Here is a 25,319-nt window from a genome sequence, read left to right as displayed (position 1 = left end):
TGAATCTGTCTGCGGCTCAGTGTAACGCCACAGAGGTGTCCAAATACAGCCTGGAGCAACAGTGCCCCCTACTGCAAAACAACAGGGAGTTTCTTCATTTTTCTTCTTCCCGCTGCCAGCTTCATCAGATACAAAGAGCTGACTCATAACCCATTCATACAGACTGAAAATAGAGCAGCAAGGCAATTAAAAGAATGATGTTATATTAAAAGTATTACAGTGAGCACTCCATTCATTAGATTATTATCCCACTCTTCACTCGGGTGTGGTTTCTGCCCTGAAACTGGATTTGCTGTGTCATCCTTAAATCAAACAGCGTCTGTCCTCGTGTCAGGGCCTGTTTCAATGGGTTTATTTTGTGCTGGCACGCTTTCAGAGAAGGAGGGGCCTATCTGGCATCCTTCAGTGACCCCTGAGCTCCTTCCAGTCTGCAGGGGACAGAGCACGAGGCCAGCAGCAGTGTTTATTTACAGGAGAGGCAGGCCAGTGTTACGCTCCGTGGAGAAGTCTGAACCTGCTTCTAGCCTCGATCTGCCAGCAGCAGACCACAGATTTCAGCTTGACCTCCAACACAGTCTGTTATTTTTCTTCTCCGCCTCCCCGAAGGATAGATTAACAACGAGTCACTTCTTCTGCACGCACACACCTAGCGCCAGTGGACTCTGCAGGCCCCTGACAGGCTTCTCCATTTCCACCAAGTGGCTAAACACCAGGAGTGGTGGAGAAAAGACTGAAGAGTGATCACATGAGTTCATGGAAAATGGAACACTGTCTACCATTTAGTCTGCACTCGACATTTCTGGGCCGCTGTTCATTTTTTCATTCCTAATGTTGAAAAACTATTTTCCCCCCTACTCTTGTTTCCTGGCAAAACTTGAGGCCTGGGCTGCTCTGGCCAGAGCCCTTAAAAAAGAAAGAAAAAAACAGCTGCAGAGAGGGATAAAAATAATTACAGCTCTATTTGTCTTCCAAGAGACACACATCCAAGCAGACCCACTCCCTTCCCCTACAAGCTGCTCCAGTTTTATATTCCTGCACACACAATAAAGACATTGTGGTTCATTGGACTCGTACAAGATGAGGTTTCAGCATTCTGGCTGGAAACAAATACTCTCACGATAGCAATTTAACCCCATTTCAGCAGCATGTTTTATTACTAATATCAGCAATTCACAGATCTTTTGTTTTGCACCTACATGGATGGGATAAGTACAATAGGTTGGCTCACTCCCCTCCATGTTCATTAATATTTATTGATACAAACATACTTGTCCCCAATTCCTGCACACCCTTTATTTGAGGGGAAAGTGAAAGTGCCCTTGCTCCATATTTCAGAACTATGCTTCAGGTTTTCCTGTGCATTGCTACTGCCATCTACTGGCAAGTGGACAATCAAAAAAGTCAACACATGTTATCATGTTTTATTGTAGTATTACACAGACACAAAAAACAAAAACCCAGGTGAAAGACTGGAATGCCTTTGTTTTTTGTTTTTTAAAAAGTACATATTAATTAACCTGCAAAATCATTTATATAAACATTACACCACAAGCAAGTGTTCTGTAGACAGACTCACTTCAGTCCAAGTCACAAACAGAACAAACCGTCTACATTCCTGTTTACATACTTAGGTTGCACTTTAAATACAAACAAATGGCTACATAATAACCGATATGTTGGAAAGGAGGAATGCATTTCGATAAATGTAACCTGGCAGACGTTCATCCACCTCAAAGTGCTGTGATGGAGGGAAATTCATCTCAACCGATGGCCAGTGAAGCTCAGAATTCGCAAGCAACTGAACCGTGCAGCAGTGATAGTGTCTAAAACCCCCCTTCCCTCATAGATTTCCATCTCATTCACACACATACGTTCATTCGACGTCATCTTCTGCTAAAGACTGAGTGCCGATGAGTCGCTGAAAGAGAGGAAGAAAATATCTTTCAGAGATTACCCATTACAGAAAGGCAAATCAGTTACACGGGCCGTTAAGTATTTTTGTCTTAGAGGTGAAATAACCGAGAGCTACTGACACACAGCTCTCAGCTTTGGATGATTCTAAGGTTTATTCTTGCACCCTTTCTTGTCCCAGAAATCACAAATAGCAACTGGGGGGTTTTCAAGGATGCTAAACAAAAAAAACAAAAAACAAGGAGATGCAGGTAACTCTCACCTGGCTGATGCTGGGTAGTCTGGTGAGCAACATTTGGAAGACTGGAGCAGGCAGCGTCTGCTGAAGCACCTGAAGTAGCTGCTGAGGTTGACCACATACTGCAATGGCATTGGTCAGGTGGTCTACACCTTTGTCAAATTCACCTGGGTTAGGGAAGAAACAGGTTTACAGACCACATAAAAAACAAGCATTAAAAATGTATCAGGGCTTAAAACTTTGTAGAGAGTCACTACACCAGTGTAGCCACAGTTACAGTGATATGAGTGGTGTGCGTCTTGCGCATGCTGCAAGCTTCCATGTGTTTTCTGTGAATGAACATGTGGCCGACCTTGTGCTAGGAGCTCCTCTGCCAGCTGGATTTCCTCCAAGAAGAATTTCTGGACAGCTTCTTCGTCCTTCAAGTTCGGCAGCTTCAAAGTCAAGTTAATAAACAAAAAACAAATTTAAGCTCCAACTAAACAAAATGAGAGAAGAATCGATTATTTTCTACATGTCCTACCTTTGTAAGCCCAGTCTTCTCACTGGAAACCTTTTGCTTTCGTCGACCTGTGAGAGAGAAGTGGGTTTTTAAGACCATGCTGCATGTTTAGTTTGCTGTTGTACAACACGGAAAACACGAGGGAATAAGTTTGCTAGCTGTTGCTTGTAGCATGCTTTTTCTTCTTCTGCAGCTGAGGGACATAATATTAGAGCAAATGTTACCATAGTCGGAGCTTACAAGGCTACAGAAAATACGCAGTCTTGATTAGTTTCCAGAAGCTTTAAGTGTTTTTTTTAACGTCCTCGCGGTCACATGGAGGCTAACGTGCTACGATGCTAAGTTTACGCCGTTGACATGCACACTTACGCTCACGTAACTTTTCCTTGAAACGGGGGTCACTCCGCCGCTTCCTGTCAAAGTAAACACAGTATGCGATGAAAAGAGCACCACACACCCCGGCGACCAGCGCGCTCGTCCTGCCGCTCAACATTTCTCAAACTACTTATGAACAGCCACGCTCGCCGCTGACTAGCAGCTAGCACGCTGCTGAGGAAGTGTGCCAGGAAGTACGTAAGTGATGACGTAGACGAAGGCGGGAAATGTGACCCAAATTACCCCAAAACATCTGAGTTAGCAACAAACAAGCTCAAACTAAGGAAATAAAACATCCACTAATAACCATAGACTGTATAGTATTTTATATACTGCCTGTGCTAATTAGCAAAGGCAAATATAAATAACGCACAAAGATTAGTTGCTTTTAACCATCATTAATCTGGTTAATAATCTGTACTTTACCAAAATTAATGTATAATGTAGTTAAATTACCAATAATAATCTGTCGAATAATTTGTTTGGCCACATTTCGCCCCTTAGCACTTTTACCCAGCCATGCTTTAAATTAAAATCAAAATGATGAAGAATAATATTTAAGATATAAATATTATACATACATAATATAATAATAATATTAATATAAATTGATAAAAAGTTAAAATGCTGCATTTAAAAAAAATAATTATGTACAAACTAACAAAAACAAGTATTTAAATTTATGGTTTAAAATGTAGTCTTTCAGTTCTAAGGTTTTACGTCTTAGATAATAAAAAAAAAGTTTTTATTTCTTATTTATTTAACAAAAATTAGACCAAGAGGAAAAACTAAGCACACCCCTATAACAGAACCACCTCGCTGTGACCTTATCAGTTTCTCACATCTTTGTGGAGGAATTTCCACTTACTCTTTTTTATAAAGTTGCTTCAGATGGTTGAGGTTTGCCGGCATTGATTTATGCACAAATCTCTTATCTCACCGCAGCATTCCACTGCAGCACCTTCATCATTTTGTTTTTGTTTTTTTAAGCTATTCTGTTGTAGATTTGCTTCTGTGTTTGGGATCATTGTCCTGTTGCATGAACAAATTTTGGCCAAGCTTTAGCTGTCGGACAGATGGCCTCACATTTGGCTCTAGAATACTTTGGTATACAGAGGTCTTTGTGGTCGACTAACTGCAACATGCCCACGTCCTGTAGCTGCAAAACAAGCCCTAATCATCACCCCTCCACCAGCCACCATGCTTGACAATTAGTATGAGGGGGTTTGTGCTGATGTGTAGTTTGGTTTATAACAAACATGGTGCTGGGTATTATGGTCTGATGTATCTACTTTGGTCTTGTCTGCTCTGAGGGTATTGTTCCAGAAGTCTTGTGGTTTGTTCAGATGCACATTTTTAAACCAACACTGCTGCCATGTTCTTTTTGGGGAGGAAAGACTTTCTCTGGAGACAAAACACATGATACTTGTCCAGTCTTTTTCTAATTGTGCTGTCATAAACCTGGGGTGAATTTCCTGGGATGCCCACTCTAGTAGTTTTTATCTTTCTCGCTGTAGAGCGATTGGCTTCATATTGTTTGGACGCTGCATTAAAAGCCTTTCCAAATTGACGGGCAGGTTCCCCAAGATGATTGCTGGTGTCTTTCCTCGTTGCCATTATGCTAACACACCGCTGAATGCTGCAGACTGGCAAACTGCCAAAACCTCTGCTTTGATAGAAGTGATTACAGTTGCTGGTCATCACTGAATTATATAATAACAGAGACGTGTCTGAGTAAAGTGCTTCAAAGACTTGACTAAAGTTACTTTCCACCACTGATGCAAGAGACACACCGAGTACTTCACAAACTATGGCATTTATTTCAAACAGAGGCTTCTGCTTTGCTTACATTTTTACAATAAATTACACAATGACCATCCTCAGATGAGCCTAATAAATACTATTGAGCATTTTTCAATAAGCTCCGTTACTTTCTGTTGATCTATGACACAGACTTTTTCCTGTATACAAGTTCATACAGCTTTAGCTTTAGGCCATGTACAGGTTGGAAAATAGTTCAGCCACATCCAAAAACCACCATTCTTCTCTCACAAGCACAAGCTATAGAAAAACAAAAGACACAAAGAAAAACTGGATAAAAACTAAAGCAAACATGAAATTAGATAAAGACTCAAAACTGATGAGAAAGGGAGAACAGAACAACATTAAATGAGCTCAAATAAACAGAACAAGAAAGAGGACAAAAAAACAAAAACGGAACATGCTGCAACCCTCAGTTATTTACACTCAAACTACAGTTAAAACCATAAAACTGTCTGTACAGAAAAGTACATGTTATTAACAGTGCAAGATATTAAATAGCTCGACTCAAAACACTTCTCAATATACAAATTTATAACAAAAGCATACAGTTACATACAAGTGCCGAACAAAATGTAACTTCCGGATATCATACAGTAGGGGGGTCTATACAAAGGAAACACTGGAGATGTCTTCAGAAATGTATACATGTACGTCACCTTATCATATAAATGCACATTTACAATATCTCTACCTTTATTCTGGTCATAGTACAAGAAACAGAGTCAAACTTTTTTTTTTCTTTTCTTTTGGTAGGGATGAGTGTGAGAAGCAGGCATGTCATGCCAATAAAGTGTGCATCATTTCGATGAAGTGAAAATGTACTTAATTAAATAAATTCATGTAGGTGGAAACACTGAAAACGTGGAGTTCGGCTTTGATTGTGTGTGTTCTGACTTTTGACTCGATCCGGTTGCAGATATGCAACATTAACATCAGTGAAGCTGATGCAACTGAAGTGGGGGGATTGAAAAAAAATGGAGGATGGAAACATAATGAAAAAAAGCAGATGGGCTTTTAAAAAGGCTGATGAACTGATTTAATGCATCCATTGCATTCGCCAACCTCCATCATTGCACATTTTAGACTGTTATCTCAACAGTAATCTGTGGATGAGTATTCAGTAGTAGATTTGCAGGTGATCCAACACAGGAGCTCTGCTTTTACAATTACCGTAATAATCCTAATACACTGATAACATCCCGTCGTTACCTGCCAAGACTTAGCCCTTCACTGCCCGCTCACTCGCTCACTCACAGCGTTCTGCAGTCTTTTATATGGGACACGTTGTTCCAGCTAACGCTCTGATCTGAGAGGAGGATCAGGAAAAGAAAGTACTGTCCTTTTCTCAAAGTGCCCCCGCGGAGAACAACAACAACAACAAGAAAAAAGAAAAAAAAAGGCACTACAGTATCATTCCTTATGATCCACTGAGGCCATCAGCGGACATACGATGGTGCTGAAACCTTATCCATCACCACCTACTTGATTCAGACCATGTACAGGAGCGATTGCCTGTACATGGGGAGGGCAACCCCATCCACATGAAGGTCCTTTTTATTTTTCTTTGTGTTTTTTTTAATGAAACAGAGAGAAACATAGCAAAGTTACCTTTCCTATGCCCTTAATGCCAATGTGGCAGCGTCTCTCCTCCAGATTTCCAGAAATAACATGGCGAGCGCCATGTTGGGCTACGAGGACAGATGACAGATGGTCTTCACTGGAAATCATCCCTTTGCAATACAACTTTATCAAATGGAAACAATTATTGCTTGCAAAAACAATTCTTTTAAATGTTCAATTAAGTAAAGCACAAAAGTCAAATCTGTATATATGTTGGGTTTGGTTTTTTTGGACAAATTTCACCCGCCCCACCCCTACACAATCGTCATAAAAGTGCACTTAAGTGCCATTAGCTTGCCGAGAAAACAGTTGTCAGTAAAAAATAGTGCTTGTTTCTTCTCTTTTGTTTTGTTTTTTCGTGTTTTTTTTGTCTCTGGTCTGGTTTTTGTGCCCCGTAGTTACAGTATGTGGGTCGACTTTTTCATCCTGTTGAAAGGGAATCGGGGCGCTGACCCCAGGGTGCTGGTTAAGTGCTTCGTGCGGTGTGGCTCCTTGCTGGGTCGTCCTGTCACCTGCACTCCACTGAAACCCCGGAGTTCTGAGATGAGGACGATGAGGATGATACCGGAGGGTCTGCCAGCGTCAGCATGACTGCCGCTGTGAGCGAGCTGGAGGACGGTGAGGAGGAGGAGGATGATGAGGAGGAAGCGGCCACTGTGCCTGCAGAGCAGAAGCAGTGATTGGTTAAGCTGATTAAAAAAAGAAGAAGACGCGACAGTGACTTCCTGTTTTACTCCTCTTGCTTTAATGGTGAACCAAATTTAGTAAATAACATGCTAGTTATTATTCCAGGCAATAAAGAGCTGACTCACTTTCTCGTTCCTTCTTCTTCATGCGTTTTCGTCGTCTGTCGATAGAGGCGACCTCAGACTTGAGGGAGAGGTAGTGATTCCTGATGTCCTGAAGTTTCTCCTGAAGAAACGAGATCCTCTCCAGGCTGGTCATCTTCTCCAGATCAGCTGAGAGGACCCAAAATGAAAGGATAGGTTCACAAGAAGCACTAAAGAGCTGACAAGCATAAACCAAATGGGTTGGATACGCACACATCTGGAAACTCCACTTGTACACCCGCGGCGATCTTCCGTGGTTATCCCGGTGCTGTGCGTGGTCTGCATCACCCTGCTTGTGGTATTTATGGCTCGAAGGGGGAGATCGCCCGTGACATTTGGGCGAAGTGGCAGCCTTCAGCTCCGATGGGTTGTTTTTAGAGGCAGTTGATTTGGCAGTGCCCTCAACAACAGACTGGTCCTCGCTGTCACTGCTGTTGGCTGAAGAAAAAGAGGAAAAAGAAAGAAAATGCAGTGAACAGGAAACGCCTCAAATCCTCTCCTACCTGGCATCTGTTACATGATGCCTGCAAACGGGTTAATAAATGAAACGGAGACACATGAAAGCAGTGCTGGCGCTGAAAATGAGAACGTTAGCGGGTGTCATCATTTCTACCCACAGCTCTTCTTACCTGTTTTCCTATTCTTTTTGGGAGGCACACCGAGGCTCTTGCGGTTTGGCTTGTGTTTCTTTGTTGCGCCGCCAGTCTGTGATTCTTTCTGCCGCTTCTGACTCGCAGACGCTACAAAAGAAAAGAGTGAGAAGACGGTGAGGGAATAGGCGGACTGTGAAATGAGTAGTCAGCCTCTGTTTCTTTAGTATTCCATCCTGAAGAAAAATGAGTTGTGTCACTGAAAAATAAACCTGTTAAAATAGATTTTTGCTGCCACTCGTACCTTTGGACTTCTGTTCGCTCTCCTGCTGGCTGCTGTTGCTCAGCTCGAGGCTGCAGCTGCTGCTGCTGTTGCACGAGAGGCTGACGTCGAACACCTTCGAGGGGGAACTCGCCCCTTCGTCCTGCAGCTCTCCTCCTAGACTCTCCACCTCCACTGTGCTGCTATCTGTCTCGCTGCGCCCGCCCGTCACCTCCTCCTGTACTGGCCCTGTGGGAAGAGCGTCTGAAACCGGCTCTGAGGGCAAGGCAGCGGGTATGGATGGGGCCGGGGAGGAAGGCTGCGCTTGACCAGACTCTTCCACGGCGCTGCCTCCTCCTCCCGATGGGGACTCCGGCGTCGTCGGTGGCGTGTTGAGTACAGAGTTGCTCCCGCTGCTCGGGAACTCCCGGAGCTTCTCGGTCTCCATCTGCTCCTGCGAGGTGTCGTCCTCGCCTCTCGCGTCCTGCTCGACGCTCGGCTCTTCCATACACGAGGACACCGGTGGGGGAGGAGAGTTTGCGGCCTCCGTGTCCGAGTCAGAGAATAACTCCTTGAGAGTCTTCTTTGGCCACTGGGCCTGGATGCTGGACCACACGTCTTTTTGTCCTTTTGGGCGAACGGCGGGCCTTTCCTCTACATTCCCAGAAACTTTGGCTCTCTTTTCGGGAATCTCCCAGAAGCCTCCTTGTCGGCTGGTTTTGCTTTTCTCCTTCATTCCGTTGTACTTCTTGGTCGGTGACCCCTTGGTTTTGGGGCGGGTTCGCTCACTTTCCTCAGGCTGAGCCTCGGCCACAGCTGCACCCTCATCATCTGAACTGCTGCTAGATGAGGCCCCCCTCTCCTCTCCAGGAGCGGCTGCTCTCTCCTCCCCTCTCATCGGAGAACCCGCAGGTAGCCAGTCAGCACTCCTGGTGTTCCTGGTCTTAGCTTTGGATTGACCTTTTGGAGTCCTCTCTGCTGCGCTGTCAGCTTTCCTCTTCCTCGTACTTGCCTCTCCCTCCGACTCTGGTTGGCTTCTGCGCTTTCCGGCATCTGGGCTCTCCACACTGACGGTGTCCTGGGCCTTTCCCGTGACAGGACAGGGTTTGGACCCTTCGGACGGGGCTCCGCCCTCCCAGCGCTCTGGAATTTGCGGTGGCTCTGGTTGGCCTTTTCTGAGACGGCTCCCTGGCTGATCCTCTTCGTTATGCTCTCCCTCCTCAGCTTCATGCTCGCTTTCATCCGTGGACACCTCGGAGGCTGAAGCAAACAGAACAAAGCTTTATTAGGTTGTTAAAAAAACAAAACAACAACACACATCAGAGTGACGCGGTCCTAATCTGCTGCAAGTGTGCATGACCACTACAGCCTAATGAGTGTTGCTACCTTGCAGGCCATTGAGGATAGAAGTAATTTCTATAGCCTTGACTGGAGACTGCTGAGGCCCTTTGTCCTCACCCTCGTCCATCTTGGAAAAGACGTCCTGGCTCAGGCCACACTTGGAGCGCGGGACACGGTTAGCGTTGGACGAAGGGCCGAGGACCTCCCTGTCATCGAGCCTCTCCAAATTGTCTTGCATTTTCTGCCAGAAGTCAACATAAGTCAGTCAGCCTTTCACTTCACGACACCAAACCGGGATTTTAAGACTTAATAAAAGTCACCGGCTCTCCAAAGTCATACCTTAATTTTTTTACGGTGCTTTATTTTTGGTACATTCTTATTGGCGGGTCGCACAATCTTGTCTGCTTTGATCCACTCATCATATCTATAAAAAAAAAAAAAAAGAAAAGAAAAAGAAAGAAAGAAAGAAGAAAAAAAAAGGAAAAAAAATCAAGTACAAAGACGAGAAAGAGTTTCATCATTTAGGACTTTGAAGAAGGAGCTGTGAAATATTCTCTCACACCACCCACCACCACACAGACGCTTCTACTGTCTGACCCCGACATATTGCTGTGACACAGTAAGCCTCAACAGCAAGAGAAGAAATCCCATGGTGTTATGTGGAAAAAAAGACACAACCTTTTTACGATGAAGAAAGAAACAAGATAGAACACCGACCACCACACAAATCATATTCAGTAGAATTCACACAATACCGAGGAAGTGGGTCGTATGAGGAGGAGGGGAGGGGGGGATGGAAGAAAAAAGTTTCACAACATCACACACAACAGACACAATGCAGAGAACATCCCACTGTCTTTTATAGAGTGCTAGAGGACCACACAACAACATTGAGACGATGAAATGCCGATTGCACTAGTTAACCTCTGTGTCATGGTACCCTAACACTCTACTCAACACTGCGTTTAACCCTGACCCGCTGGGGAGGGGGGAGAGGGTTGAGAGGTAGAGGTGAGTGTAGCAGCACTTAGGTTGGCCATTCAGTGTTAGCTCACATTCAAATATCACATTGTAGGATTGGAAGTTTTGTTTGATTGTTAAAAGACTTCAAATTGGTTAAAAAAAAGAAATAAATAAAAAAATCAGGCTGTCTGTAGATCTGTTTGAGAGACAGACAGCTGGGGGACAGACAGACAGGGGATTTTGGTCAAAACTGAGAGAGAGGAAGCTGAGGAGTGAATCCGCATCAACCCGATACTCAGTTGTGTTTCTGCCACTAGATGGCCCAGTGCTCTCCATAATCAGAGTGCTGACCATGGCACTGGTTCACACGAAGCAGAATTGCGAGGAAGGGTTACTGCTGCGGGGACACCCACGTAGGCGGTGATCCCATGAGTTAAGAGATGGATTTTTAAAAATTTGTTTTTTTGGTCTGTTTTCTTTTGAATTAGGGTGAAAATAGACGTTTAGGTGATTTCTCCCCAGGTCCTGTCTTACCTGACGTTCCAGCCACAGTAGTGCACCAGGTAGAGCACCTCTCCCCCCTCCACGTCTGCCTCTTTCACAGTGGCCTCGTACGTCTTCAGATTGCGGCCTCGCCCATACCTCACCTGCACCTTCATCCCCGGGGGGTAACACTCAAACTCCTCCCCTTCCTCCCCCTCCTGACTGCTGTCATCCCTGCAAGAAAAACAGTTCAGCACTTCCTGGCCCTAGGCTATAACACCACAAAAACCACCACCCTCACCCATCCACCCCCAACTCGCTGCCTGCTGCTATAACAAGCCTGTTTTCTAGTCTATTTGCTCCACCCTTGCCTTTCCCTGTCTCATTACAACACTACACCTTCACCTGCACAGAAACATAAGCTGCCTTAGCTCTAGTCCAGCTGCATCATTAATAGAAAAGCCAGTCAAAGAACAGTACATGAAGTGTTTCAGCAAAAAAACAAACAAAACACATCATTCTTTATTCTTTCATAGTAAAAATTAATGATAAGAAATCACACTACTGTTATGCTGTCTAACCCCACACACACACACACAGGGGATTCTCATTCACCCTCGTACGCACGCTGTAAAGAAACAAAGCAGCCACAAGAAGGAGCTAGAGGGAAACAATCAGGAGATATAGGGGTGGTGCAGGGGTGTCAGTAAGTGTTTTAGGCGCCAGGGGGCCTCGTGGGGTGGGTTAAGCATGGCAAAGCGCAACGGGACAGGCAACGCAGCAACTTAAAGCGAGGCTACAGCACTGAGAGGAAGCACGGCTGCGAGGTCCTAGTCGGCCCGCTGCGACGAACAACATCTACAGCACAACACGCCTCACAGTCCCTCCCAAACTTAGCTCCTCAGAACGTGCAGACGGGCTTATTTCCAGGAGCCGACTGATTTTTAAAAACATTTCCACCCCTGATTGAAAAATAAATAAAACACACAAATATCACGTAGATTAAGACTCGGCTTGCTCAAAATGAGCACAATTCAACTGCAGTGCTCATCATTATGAGTAAAAGCCAAAAGGTCAACAGTCCAAGTGAACTTTCCAGCAAAGCCGTTGAGAAGGCTTCATCGTAAAAATAAGCACCTGTCCAGCAAGAACTCAACAATAACTCATCGATGTCTCCTACTAATGCATCGCCTTCTCGTTTAAGCTCACAGTAAGCTAGTTTCAGTGGCTACACGCCGTCTGTGCTGATGCTGGAATGAAAACATGACCCTGACACAACACCCGTCTGTTCCAGTTTACAGCCTGTAAACATCAAACAGGTTTGATATGATCAGAAAAGCTCAGATCAGATCATCCTGCGGCTTGTCCACTGAGTGCATCCGTAAACTCGTAATCTGCAAGGACGTTGATCCCGACAAAGCCGAAGGATCAAGGAGACTTCTGACTGTCATAGAGGTCACAAGTGGTCTTCTATCAGCAGGTATCTGTGGCCACGGTTGGTGTAAACTACAGATAACCTCCTCATAACGTGCAGGAATTTTGCAGTCCTTCAGTCAGACACAGAGACTCAGTAAACCAAGAACCTGTTTTCTAGCTTTCAGCAGTCCAAACAACACAACTGTACATCTGTCACTGTGGACGTTGAACAAACAGGTCTGAGCTGGACAGACGGCGCTAATCACAGGAGGCAACAGGGAAAATGCAACTGCTGAGGCCAAACTGTACAACAATCCATTTACCAACACTCAGAGTTTTCCTCTAAAAGCATCTCAAGCACTGTATATATAAATATATATACATATCTCACAACTGGAGGGTTAATGCATCTATGACAACATTCACACACATGGAACATTTAAATAAAGCTGAACACTGAAAGCCAAAAAGATGAGAGAAAAGACAGGAAGAGGGTGGCAGAGAGAGAGATCAGGAAAGGGCAGGAATCAAGAAGAGCACAGCCATGTTGTGCACTGAGTGAGAGAGGCTCGGCATGGTCAAACAATCCCAGCGAGCGAGAGACAGCGAGAAAGCACAGCATGACATGCCAGGTGAAAGGTAGCAGTCAGGCTTTGGTGCTCTAAGATGTCTCTGCCAGCCGATGTCGACTAAGCAACAAGGAATAATAATAGCACAAAGGGCAGTGGATAAGAGCTTAGTTAGAGGAGAGAGAGGAGAGCGTGCCTCTCTCTGGTTAGCAGGTAAGAGTATACGGCGTATTAGTACTTTTAAGGTCAGAAGGATCACTGCTCCTCATCTGCTAATGGTGTTCTAGCATCGTGCTGCCACCAAGGAAAGCAAATACCTTGAGTCCTTTTGCATTCTTATTTTGCTTTCACATGGAATAGTTTTACCATGCAGGAGCTCATGTTTGTGCCCTGACCATACGTTTTGTTTTTTAAGCAACTGTGGAGGAGGGAGCATCCCCTTCAGTGAACCTACCCAGAGTTGTCCTTGCTCTCCTGCTCCTCATCGTGCTCCTCCTTCATGTCGTCGGCTCCGAGGCGAGCCGTCGACGAGCCCTCGTCGGCGTCGGCTTTGTGCGGACCGTCCTCTTCTTCGTCATCGCCATCGTTTCCGCCCTCTTTCCCCTTGCTTTTCGATGTTTCGGATTCCGTTTTACTCGGGGTCGAATCAGGTTTCTCGTCCTGTGAGAGAAGGACGCTTTATTATTGTGAAGGTTATAGACTGAGAACCTTCACAGACATGATGCTTTATTATGAGAAACATGGGAGGTGTGCAGAAATTCATCTAAAATAACAGACAGCACTCGGGATAATGCACCTTGCAGATAACGGGCTGTGTGCTACAAGGTTCTCCGTCCACTTGGGCTTTCGGCTCTTCGGCAACTGATGACGTAGGAGCCGTTTTCCCTGCCTCCCCCTCAGGTTTCCCCTCCCCCTTGGTCCCCTGCTTCAAAGGGAGGTCCATTTTGAATGTGATGGCAGTGGAGGTGCAGTATTCCTCAAATCCGTATAAGTACCTGCGTGATGAGACATTCAACACATCCAATAAGATTTTCCAAAGTTTAATCTTACTGCTCCAAAGCGTGCGCACGCCGACACACCTGCGTCGCTCAGAGTTAATCACACAAAGATGAAAAGCAAGTCGACTGGAGGATTTTGCATTTTGAAAGCTTTCGAGCTGTGGAGTGTCTGTACGTACTTGCGGTAAGCACATTTGACGTTGTAGCCAGCAGCTGAGTTGAGCACGGGGATTCCCAAATCCTGATAGACTTGCTTCCAAACAGAACCGCTCTCAATCTGCTCAACGAGGGAGACAAAATTCAGAGAGAGTCGACACCAAACGAAACGAGAGCGACATCAAACTGCTCTCAGGGGCGGGCAGTAGCACTCACATTGTCAAAACCTCCCAGTTTGTGCACCAGCCTGTAGAGCTTGAACAGGTTGAGGTTCCTGTAGCCCAGAACCGGCCGCTTGTTAATGGGAGTCCCTGAAGAGGAGAAGCAGAAGGCATAGGTGGATGTGGTAAGAAAAGCAGCACAACATGTTTGTCTGCTGGAGAAAATTATGATTTTTCTTTTTAATAGGAAAAAAAAAAAAAAAAGACAAAATTCACAACCTGTCTCACAAATGAAAATAAACCTCAAACATCACACTGGTCCCTGCCCTGCTCTCACCTCTGTCTTCCATGAACTTGTAGAGTTGCTGCAGAAAGTTCTCCCTCTCCTCGGGGAACGGCTCCACCTCCTCCTGCAGACAGGAAACAAGACAGTTTGGCATCTCTCTTTTTTTCTTTTTTTAAATCTGGGAGGTTGTAGGATAAGAGGATAAGTGCGCTCTGCTGTCTCTACCTCCTCCTCTTCACCACTCGCATCCTCCTCCTGCTCCTCCTCTTCGTCGTCATCATCCTCTTCGCTGCTGGAACTTTCCTCCTTCACTTCTGTCTTCCAGATGCTGGGCACGACCAGCTGCCTCTGGAACTCCAGGGCTGCGTCCAGCGCTGAAAGAGCGGATTAATCGAACCTCGTAAACACTTCTTGGAGCTGTGCGTGCATCACTGCATGCTCAAACGACACACTTATACCTTTAAAAATGTGTTCTACACTATATACAACAATAACAATAATACGCCCACATAAAAGCTACAGTATAAAAAAGACCAGGAACTCTGGAAGCATGAAAACCTGCCAGTGTTTGCACAGTGACGCACAGCAGCTGAAGCATCCAGCCACAGTGTCACAGGTGGGTTTTAGCAGTATCTAACCACCTCGGCAGATGCTTGTTTTACGCTTTTGTAACGCGGAAAATATCACAGTTGTGAGTCAACCACCTGTGAATATCAAGACGGGGACAATACAAAGCTGTTTGCTAAGTGCAATTACGAGAGTACGAGCTCAGCGGTGGAAAAAAATTTGAATAAAATGAAAAATAATGTAGCACTTTTATAAAAAAAAGTTTAGTGAGGACTTTAAAAATAGACTGCAGAGTGACAGGAGCTCTCCACCGCTGCGTTCTCTCCAGAACATAAACAAAACTTCTCTGGTCTTCCACTCTGCGAGTGTTTTCTGCCAAGTGTGTCAGCGTACAGAGCTGCCCGCAGACGGCTGATAAAAGGTATGCTCTGCTGCGCACCACTTCTGTAGCACCGACTTCAAACTCACCGGGTTTGAGGCTCGCGTCAGCTTTTGGAGGGCAGCTGCTGTCGAATTCACGGACGTCCTTCTGTAGCACCATGTAACTGCAAAAAATAAATAAAAATATAGCAACTCTGATTAGAAAGTGTGGAGTAGAAAAAAAAAAGTTTTCTTAAAACAACAAAGTCTAAACAGCTCAGAGCTCTACCGTATAGTCTTATTCATTAAAACAACCTTACAGCTGTGCGCCAATCAAAGCCTCCAAAAACCTGAGCGGTCACAGACTACTTTCTTACAGCACCCCTAAAGCGGCTGGGCACAGTCAGCTGCTGGCGATTTGGCAGACACACGGATCAGTGAAGCTTGTAAGCTGAAAGCAGTCAGAGGTTTGGCTGGTGAGCAATGTGAGGCGATTTGCTGTGGTATCTGTAGGCAGCTGAGCAGATCCAATGACTAGATTTGTCATGGAGTGAAATTTTAAAGAAACAAGTGTATAAAAGCTAAACGACCTCACACTGAGAGAACGGCTCGGTTTCCTGGCATTTCCTTAGATAATCACTACAAACACGGCACTGACAAGGACACCTGTCTGTAACTCGGAGAAACCACGTGCAGGTTTGTTTAGCTGAGGTTTAAAACCCACTCACGCTCATTACACTGTCTTTTTCCGTTGCAGGTTAAAAAACACAGACAAGTTTGCAAGCTGGCTAAATGGGGGAAAAAAAGTGGAAACAGGAAAGACTTGTCAGATCTGGTTACTGTAGTAACAGTGGAAACAGTAAGACCACTTCCTGACAACTCCTGCCTCACCCCTGGATCTGACCTTCCTTTCCCTCAAAATGTTTTCCAAGCCATTGTTTTTTTTTTTGAAAGACATATTCAATGGTTATTAGTAACAATATACAACTCTCCTGAGGAAAGCGAACACACTGACCCCGGGTGCTGTGCGGGAGAGGTCACGTGGCCTATGGATGTAAACCCCTTGTTCAAAAAACAAACCACACCAGCCTGATAATAGCTGAGAAGAGGTTGTCAGAAAAGATAAAAAGTGGAATAATAAACAGTGACAAGTGTGTGCAGAAGAATGGAAAGGCACTTGAAAGCAGTAAAAGGGCTAAAGGAAATCACACAGCACTGCAGCGACAGAGAGGATGCACACTCAGCAATCAAATGTGCTTAAAATGTGTTTTCTTATGTCTCGCTACTACACTCTAAAAATGCTATGCGTAACAATAATGATACACATGTTGGAAATTTTGCTTAATGCATATGAGAGCAAACCGATTGGAGACGGAAACAAACTGAAAACAATCATATAGATTTTCCTCCTCCTTTCATTTGCTGTTTTTTGCAATCTCACCTGGATGCACAGTAGCGCTTTCAGCGACTTAAATCAAATAGCTGCAGAGCAGAAAGAAAAAGTACTCCAATGCGATTCCACTTGCAAACAAGACAAAAAAAAACACCACACAGGTTTTTCACAGGGTGCCCTCGGTCAGAGAGGAAATACTTCACAGCCGTACAACTTCCAGCTGGTCTCCGATTTATCATTCTTTATCTTATCCCTTTCATCAGCTCTACCTTTAACCGAGTGATAAGACTTCCTGTGCTGCATATTTGTCTTCAGCCGCAGATTAAGGAGGTCACGCCGGCGACTCGCTCAAGATTCCTTTTAAAGCAAGTGTATTTAGTCATTGCGGGAATTCAAACAGACAGGAAAGTAGTCTTTGGAGCGGGCGAACAAGCGCCAGATTAATTTATGCTGAGTGTGGGCTATGTTTCTACCCACATGAAGAAAGGCTGCAGTAACACAACCGCCAGCTGAGCTCTTGACAGGACTTATTTCTTTCTTTACCACAGACAAAACAATCTGGCTGTGTGGTTCTATGCCGAGGGCAGCCTGCAGGGAAGCTACACTACCTCTCCACACCAGTAACTCACAGCCTCAGGACAAATAAAATAACAATAGGCGATGCTGCAGAGGAAGGCTGTGTGCTTGAGGCCTATATGAGCCTAAATTCCTCTAATCAATGGAGATTTGAATTCATTCACCAAACACACGCACAATTACTTAGTCAAGAAATACAAATGTTATCTGACAGAGCCACAATGGCCGTACTTTACATTAGTATTAAATGGTTAGTGTGCAAATTGACTTACAAACAAAAATGAATCAAGAACAACTTATATAAATGATCAAGGGCCAGCGCAAAGCATCTGCACGCCACAGCTTTACTACCTCTTAGTTTTGTGGCCGACAAGCGGCCCAAGTTCCCTCTGTCTCACTTTTCATTGATTGCATCATAAATTATGCTGGATAAGCTACTAATAATGATTAGTGCAGAAGCAGCTTAACACAACAGAATGTAAATGTCGCTTTGGGCGAATTATTAATGACTCACAATTTTCCATCCTTGAACGAGCGCACAAAGACGTTGTCCTTCTTCACGGTCATGTCTTCGTGGCAGTCGGGGGAGATGACCTTGTTGCACAGAAACAAGAGAAAGTCAGAAAAAGGTCACGTGAGGTGGTGCTGAGGCAATAAAAAGAAGAAGAATAGGGGAGGGGTGGGGGTGTATCAGAGAATGACTTAATGACTAAAGCGGTTTCAGCAAAAGGGCACACTGATTGATTACAAAATGTGCTGCCTATGATACAAAATCAAACTAGCAGGAGAGATGAAGAGCGAGAGATGACGAGGGGTGGGCACCCGCCAGCATCATTAGCAGCTGGAGCTGAGGAGGAGAACTAACGTGAGGGCTGCTACTCCTGCCGGGGTCTAACCCAAAGGAAGCAGCGCATTTCCAGCAGACCTGCGTACACTCGGGCTCACGGGATTGGATGCTTTCACTTCAGGTCCATGACTCACGCCTGCTGTGTGATTTCGAGCTCTGTCACATACGCTCACACGTGCACGCTCGTGTCTTAGAACTTTTACATAACAAGGCCACCCAAAAGAGCCCCTGTCTATCACAGCCGCGCATCATCTGTTGCACGAGACAGCTGCCAGTGTACCTACTCCACCCCTCTGCCATATGGTTGCAGTGTAAACAATGACAGGCTACTGTGCAGTGCACTTCTCTCAACTGTCACAAGGAGGCAGCATGGAGCTCAGTCAGTAGCAAGCCAAGAACAACAAATCCTGGAGGCGGGGCCCCTGCTGACTACACAGTAAAAGGGACAGCTTTCCCCACCCTCTCCTATTCTCCCAGTTCTACTTGTAACACTTACACAAACAAACAAGGCCTGTCACTATTTCATTGTGCGCTAACGGTGACTGAGAGTTACAGCTGGGTGGATGGAAATGGATAGGCAAAGACTGAAGACATCAAACTGATGTCTGTCTGACATTTCGCACACATCATGGAAAACAAGACGGGGGTTTTTTCTTCTGCAAAATAAGACTCGAGCTCTTTTTCGTCCTTCAAGTCGGAACATGAAGTCTGTCTGGATATGAAATGTTATTACATGCATATTACAGCATTTGATGGAAGGCAAATTCTAGCACAATAACATAATCCTGCTGAGTGCTAAGGTTACATAAGCAGGCATTTTGATGAAACTGCATAATGCCGTGACTTCACTGGAAGCCCGGCAGCAGCAGCAGCCCCCGTTCCTCCACAGCGATGCTGCAGAGAGCAGCAAAGGAAGGAAAGCTTATCAGCTCACCAGAGCAGGATACCACGTAGTCTTCTTTTTGTCCCCGGTGGGAACCCCTTCCACGCAGACCACCTTGCCGAACAGGTCTTCATTCTGCCGCTGATCGCTCTCCTCCTCTTCACTGGAGGATGAGGACAACTCCTCCTCTTGACTGTGGGAGGAAGGGAGACTTTGCTCAATGGACAGAACGGCACAGCGAGCATTCATATATTACACCATTTACACCATTTTACCTTCATTACACGAATTCAAGTATACCACGTGAGAGCTGCTGTTGATTTTAAAAGCCACTTAGCAAAAATGCCAAACATTCCTAAGTAATGAATCTGATTCTGAGTATTTGCTGCTTTTCTCTGTGTTATGCAATATAATATAATAAAGAGGCGCCGTGAATGGTCGTATTCCATTTATATTTCAGTTACAGAAAACTGCGTGTCTCAATTTAAAAAAGGGAAAAAAGGGGGAGGCAGATGATTTCTGATAACCAAGTCATCATTTAACTGCTCCTCAGATTAAAAACAACACCTCCACCAGTCTCCACCTAACAATCCATCATTGTCTTATCATGTAGCACAGTGAGACATAAGGTTGCCTCTACTGATGAGCTCACTCATTAGGATCGGTGGGTAAAAAGGAGCCGGCTCGCTGTGTGCCGTCTGACAGTCTTCCTGATGCTCGGGCAGAGCCCTGACAGATAGCCTCGTCTCTGAGTGATCATGCAGGAAGCACCGAGAGGCAAACAGACCCTGCTTTTCTCTTTTTATGGCTCACGGGGCTCTGAGCACAGCTCTATGTACATATAAACACACGCAGCATTTGGCACCACTCAAGAGCTGTAAATCAGCCAGGCTGCTACTATTACAACAACAACAACAACTAAGCTGTGAATCAAAGTCACAAAGAAAACACTAACTCTTCAATGAGGCACAGACTATTATTCATTTAGGGGAAAAAAAAGAAACGTTTTCTCCACTTGTAAAGACTGATGTTGCAGGGATTGCTTTACAGTTGTCGTTGCTTTTAAAGGCAGCAATTTAAATAAACACATTCTGAGATACACTCGCTTTTTCTTGTTGGAGGAGACAATTGATGGCACTCTTACCACCAAACAACACGGGTAACAGCTCTCCTTATGCTCCTTAAAAAACAAAGTAAAATAAGCCTTAAAGCAACCTAAAAATATCATTAATTAACAGCTCGTCTATTTCTTGGCATGGTCAGTGACTCCTTCTCTGTCGTCTGGCAAACTCACAGCTACATAAACTTATTTCCTCTGTTTCCTGTGTTTATGTTAATGCATATTTCTCCTCTCATTTAACTCAGGAGGGCAAATTAGCATGTTTTCCAACAAGTCAAACTATACACCCCCCACCCCCCTTTTTTTAAACAACAACTTAAAAGCAGGCCTTGTGGCTGCTATCTTTACAGAGCAGCCAATCCCTGCAGTTCAAAAGCTGAAACACTATTAGTGCACACTAAAGAAACAAAAGGTCCGAGGTGCTAATGTGCAGCTGGGACCGCTCCAAGTCAATATTGCATCAATGCTTAGAGTAATATTGACTTCTCTGGGCCCCATTAGCAAGAGAATAAGATTATCTAGCCAAGTGTCCTCTTTATACCAGAGAGGAGCTACGAATATACCCAGCACCAAAAAAAAAAAAGAAGAAGACCCTCAGCAGTTCTTATTCCCTCAATGAAAACTGTGCCGTCTCCCAGGAGCAGGGACATCAGAGCATAAAACACTCACTGCAACATTAGACTCAAAGCAGGGAAAATTAAATAAATAATTAAAAAAAAAGAGATAACGTTCAGCAGGACTGTGCCACGCTCATTCTGCCTCTCCAGCATGCATGCGCACACACTCAGGGAGCCCGCTATGATTAAAGAGCTGGAGGAGGCGAGCAGGCTCTCTCTCCTTCCAGGCCTCGGGGGCTCTTTATGAGGGGATGGAGATGAGAGTAAATCTTTCATTTCAACTGCTGTCAGCACACTTAGAGCAGGGCGAGTCTGTTTCTGATGGCGGAGGATCGGAACAGAAAATACCTTCCCACTGGCATCACAGGCCTCTGATAAAATGAAGCTAAATATGAGCGCTGCGGGATTGAGCACAGAGACCAGTGGATGATACTCACATCGGGTTTGATCGCCGACCGCGGTTCCCCTTCTTGCCGATGACGGGTGTGCCGAAGTGCTCGGGGTTGGTGAGAGGGAGTCGGTCAAGTGTCTGCGGTGGAGAGAACACAACCGGACAAAAAGGTTTACCCTCTATTCGCACACTTATAAATGGATTTATACACAAAATGAGCTTCATTTCCCCAGAAAGCAGAGATGAGGCTGTTATGGGACTGAGGGGCAGTGAGATACTTGCCTCGCTCTCCGCAAAGTGACGCGCTCCTTTCAGGCAGAGGGAGGAACGCCTCAGGGTCTTCTCATCGCCGTCATCAAACACTGCGGAGATAAAAGACCAACTATCAGACTGCGAGCCCACCGGTACTCCCGCGCCCACACAAAAACAAACTCAAGCACAGACAGACTCCTGCCTCAGTTGCAAAATGCCATCGCGCCTCAGATATACTGCAAACAAATGATGCTCGTCTTTTAAGGCTCATACGTTCTCCAGCAGGCAGCCACGGTTACTTTCAGCTCACAGATTTACTCGAGCTTCAAGGACCCTCTGCTACACAGAGCTGAGTAAACAGCAAAATAAAGACGTGAGGAGAAGCGTCTCAATTTAATTCATATCTCTCTGATATTTTATCCATAAATGAGCAGCCATTTGTAAAATGCGCTCACATGTGAAAGAGCACTAAATCTAACATTAAATTTAATAATAATGACCTCAAGGACTCTTAAAACAGTCTCTTGGATCGCAAAGACAAACCCTGGGTTGTTCATTGTTCAAACGTACTTGTAGACAACAATGAGGGGAACACTTGAGGTAACTTCAACAGTGAGTTATGTTTTTGTTTTCCCCACCAGCGAATGAAAAGAATGAAAATGTGCGTTTTCAAGGCGCAGAAAACCCCCACGGGTGCTCTTAAGTGACGAGCAGCTGCCGAGAGACTGGAAAGCTTTGCAGCAAGTCTATATGCTGTGTACTCTGGATTATCCAACAATGTAACTGCGTGCTCTTGACAGACTCGCAATTACAAACTGTGGGCACAAAAAACCCCCAAAAACAAACCCCAACACCAAATCTGTTCAGTTAGAAGCTAAAACTTGGGGTTTTTGAGGTTCTCACCACCCTGTCATATTTATTTTGAACTTTTTATAGAGCAAATGATTGATATCACACTTCATCCCCCTACATGTAGCATCACCAGCATTTCTCACTTGCTATCTTGTGTTATATTACAGTGATTCCCGTCTTTTTGGCCCACAGTGTTCTTCTGGTTGTTCTTTCTGGTGTTAAGATTAGTTTAAACTTCATGTATTCATACATAGATACTCTAAATTATTCATTGTTTTAGCTAACTATATACTAATTGCTAATAAGACACTTTTGGTTTCCGCTATTTAGCCAAATACACCTACTGGCCACTTCATCATCTGTTAAAGTGCTCATTAATGCTAGTACGTAATCAGGCAATAACATGACAGCAGGTGATTTAAGTGACTGGTATTTTCCCATATAACCATCTCTAAGGCTTACAGAGAACGATCTGAAAAAGAGAAAAGATCCCAGGAGGCACAGTTCTCTGGGGGAAAGTGTCTTGTTGATGTCAGAGGTCAGAGGAGAATGGTCAGACTGCTTCAAGCTGATAGCAAGGCAACCAAGGGACATCAAACCCTGAAGCAGATTTGCTACAGCAGCAGAAGACCACACCGGGTGTCACTCCTGCCAACTAAGAACAGGAAACTAAGCCTACAGTTCACACAGGGTCACCAACCAGTGTAAACAACATGAAACCATGGGGAAATGGAGAATCATGGATGTGCAGCTGACGCCATCATTTAAATATGGACCAAAATCTCTAAGCGATGTTTCCAAAAACTTGTTGAATTAAGGCAGTTCAGAAAGCAAAAGTAGGTCCAGCCTAGTATTTGTCCTGTGGTTTCTTAGGCTGTGTTCACACTGCAGGCGAAAGCGCATCAAATCCGATTTTTTTGACCCTATGCGACCCATATCCGATCATGGTATGACAGTGTGAACGGCACAAATCCGATATTTTCAAATCCGATCTGGGTCACTTTCGTATGTGGTACTGAATCCGATACATATCCGATGTTTTAGAAAGCGACTGTTGTTTGAACAGTCATGTCGCATTAAATCCGTCTTTTACGTCACTGACACAAGACAGACGCCAATTATCAGCGCCCGAGAAGACATCGCAAACGCTTCCTGGCCAATAAGTGTAGATGTTAGTGAAACTGTTGGGAAGACAACGTTGGGGAAACATGAACATTTTATTTTCACGTATATTTTATTTGTACTGTATAATCTGCAGATTCTGACAGAAATCTGCAACTATCCTTTGAAGCACCGCTCCTCTAAAACAGCAATAAGGATAATTATTAGGTTATCTACATTGTTATGTAAATAACAAAACTTAAAGCAAAAATTGGGAAACGTAAAGTCCGAAGTCTTTATATTAAGGCCCATCAGTCAAACAATATCGTTTGCTCTGGGTGTACAGAGCGCGTTGTGTGTGACGTCTTCTTTTGCGCATGCGGGCCGCTTTGAGCATTCACACTAGAGCGCGTTTGCTGTCGCATTTTATTTGTAGTGTGAACAAGCAGACAAAAAAAATCGGATTTGACCATTGAGACCTGCAGTGTGAACGTAGCCTTAGAGTAGTGGTTTACACACTGGCCTAATGGTCCCAGCAGGAGACTCAAATCCCACTGGGGATGAGTCAGGGAGGGCATAAGGTGTAAAATAAATAAATAGTTTTCAACTGAAATATGTGGAGCTACCTGCTGAGGTGAATAAGAGAGCAGCCAAAAGTATCAGCACAGTTAATCTTTCCATGCACTAGGGCTGCCACGATTAGTCGACTAGTCACGATTACGTCGACTATCAAAATCGTCGACGACTGATTTAATAGTCGACGCGTTGTTTGAAGCTTTGTAAGCTCACAAAAGCTGCAGGAATAACTAGCAGGATTTAAGAGTGTAATAACGGACTGAAACAGAAGATGGCAGCACTGCATGTACAAGGATGCCAGCTGCCGTTAAACCCCGAAGAAGAAGAAGAAGTAGCTGTGTCCCAGAATTCATAGCGCAAGCCAGCTCAGTTTCCAACAATGGCGGCAGCTAGTTAGTTTTAATATTACTCTTATTATTCTTTCTGGGTCACAAAATAAACATTCAACATATTTTCAGGCGAGAATGTAGCTGTGTAAACCTCAAATATCTGCTCAGTTTATCAAGACACCACATATTTTCAAAAGCTCTCCGACGTTTTCGGAGACGTCTGTTACCCACTAGCTCGATAGCTAGCCGGGGGCAAGGCTCACTAGAGCCCGTGAGAACACCGGACTCCTGGCAAATAGTTTTCAAACCCACCGCCGTCTTTCGCTACTCAGGTTAAACATATATATGAGTCACTTAGATAACTTAAAAATGTTATTGTTTGGCTTTTTTTTGTAGTATTTTATTTGTTCCTGAGTAAATCGGTTTGGCTGAGATTAAAGTTATAGTTTTTACACAGCTGAATAAACGTCAAGCAGACAACTGATTATCAGAAGTGTGAGATGCTCGAGAATTTACTCTGGTGTCCCGTTATGTTTTAGATAGCAAGGAGTTTATTCAACTTCAACGAAATTTAACAAACTATCATCTTGTCTTTATTTTTAGTTAGCACATACCTTAAACACTTAAAGCTGTAAGCTAATGATAGTTATATAAGAGCAGATGCTGCTGGTGCAATAAGCTGTACGTTTTACGTCAAATGGATGCATGATCTGATTAGTCGACTAATCGTAAAAATAATCGGTGACTAGTCGACTATCAAAATAATCATTTGTGGCAGCCCTACCATGCACACATTCAAAACTGCAGAGGCACCACTGGTTGACGTTCCCCTTATTTAATATGTTGACTAAAATTCTCAAAGTTGTAGCAACTTCGCAGTCCAAGAAACACAAATCAGCATGCAGGATTTTCTGTCAGTGCAAACATGTT

The 25,319-nt window shown here is 44.5% G+C and overlaps 3 protein-coding genes across 4 annotated transcripts in view; 1 reads left to right on the top strand and 2 right to left on the bottom strand.

Moving 5' to 3' along the window:
• ggps1 (geranylgeranyl diphosphate synthase 1) overlaps positions 1-25,319 on the top strand; it is a 72,828-nt gene that overhangs the window by 11,828 nt on the left and 35,681 nt on the right. The gene's annotated exons all lie outside the window — the stretch shown is intronic.
• On the bottom strand, positions 1,408-3,227 carry tomm20a (translocase of outer mitochondrial membrane 20). The gene is made up of 5 exons (XM_082557688.1): positions 3,021-3,227; positions 2,673-2,719; positions 2,502-2,583; positions 2,174-2,316; positions 1,408-1,918 (listed from the first exon to the last, which is right to left on the bottom strand). The coding sequence occupies exons 1-5, from the start codon at positions 3,142-3,144 to the stop codon at positions 1,874-1,876; spliced, it is 441 nt and encodes a 146-aa protein (XP_082413814.1). The 5' UTR covers positions 3,145-3,227; the 3' UTR covers positions 1,408-1,873.
• Positions 4,824-25,319, bottom strand: part of arid4b (AT-rich interaction domain 4B) — a 39,176-nt gene continuing 18,680 nt past the window's right edge. Inside the window, exons 6-24 of the mRNA XM_082557679.1 lie at positions 21,562-21,641; positions 21,326-21,417; positions 19,203-19,344; positions 17,936-18,015; positions 15,561-15,637; positions 14,751-14,899; positions 14,577-14,649; positions 14,295-14,389; positions 14,102-14,199; positions 13,721-13,919; positions 13,379-13,584; positions 10,991-11,173; positions 9,833-9,917; positions 9,539-9,734; positions 8,195-9,412; positions 7,930-8,040; positions 7,514-7,738; positions 7,283-7,429; positions 4,824-7,130 (exon numbers count right to left, since the gene is read on the bottom strand). Coding sequence (XP_082413805.1) covers positions 6,979-7,130; positions 7,283-7,429; positions 7,514-7,738; positions 7,930-8,040; positions 8,195-9,412; positions 9,539-9,734; positions 9,833-9,917; positions 10,991-11,173; positions 13,379-13,584; positions 13,721-13,919; positions 14,102-14,199; positions 14,295-14,389; positions 14,577-14,649; positions 14,751-14,899; positions 15,561-15,637; positions 17,936-18,015; positions 19,203-19,344; positions 21,326-21,417; positions 21,562-21,641 — 3,608 coding nt within the window. The 3' untranslated portion in view covers positions 4,824-6,978. The remainder of the gene's footprint in view (positions 7,131-7,282; positions 7,430-7,513; positions 7,739-7,929; positions 8,041-8,194; positions 9,413-9,538; positions 9,735-9,832; positions 9,918-10,990; positions 11,174-13,378; positions 13,585-13,720; positions 13,920-14,101; positions 14,200-14,294; positions 14,390-14,576; positions 14,650-14,750; positions 14,900-15,560; positions 15,638-17,935; positions 18,016-19,202; positions 19,345-21,325; positions 21,418-21,561; positions 21,642-25,319) is intronic.

This window comes from Aulonocara stuartgranti (assembly GCF_965226115.1).
Source record: "Aulonocara stuartgranti genome assembly, chromosome: 13".
NCBI classification, from domain to species: Eukaryota; Metazoa; Chordata; class Actinopteri; order Cichliformes; family Cichlidae; genus Aulonocara; species Aulonocara stuartgranti.
Note: the sequence above shows the minus strand (reverse complement) of the source record. Positions and strands in the feature narration are given on the sequence as shown.

Excerpts from the sequence above, each read along its gene's own strand:
- tomm20a (XM_082557688.1), bottom strand. The coding sequence starts at position 3,144 with ATGTTGAGCGGCAGGACGAGCGCGCTGGTCGCCGGGGTGTGTGGTGCT. Across the intron at positions 2,720-3,020 it reads CAAGGAAAAGTTACGTGAGC|GTCGACGAAAGCAAAAGGTT; the intron begins GTAAGTGTGCAT and ends TCTCTCTCACAG. Across the intron at positions 1,919-2,173 it reads GACTACCCAGCATCAGCCAG|CGACTCATCGGCACTCAGTC; the intron begins GTGAGAGTTACC and ends CCTCTCTTTCAG.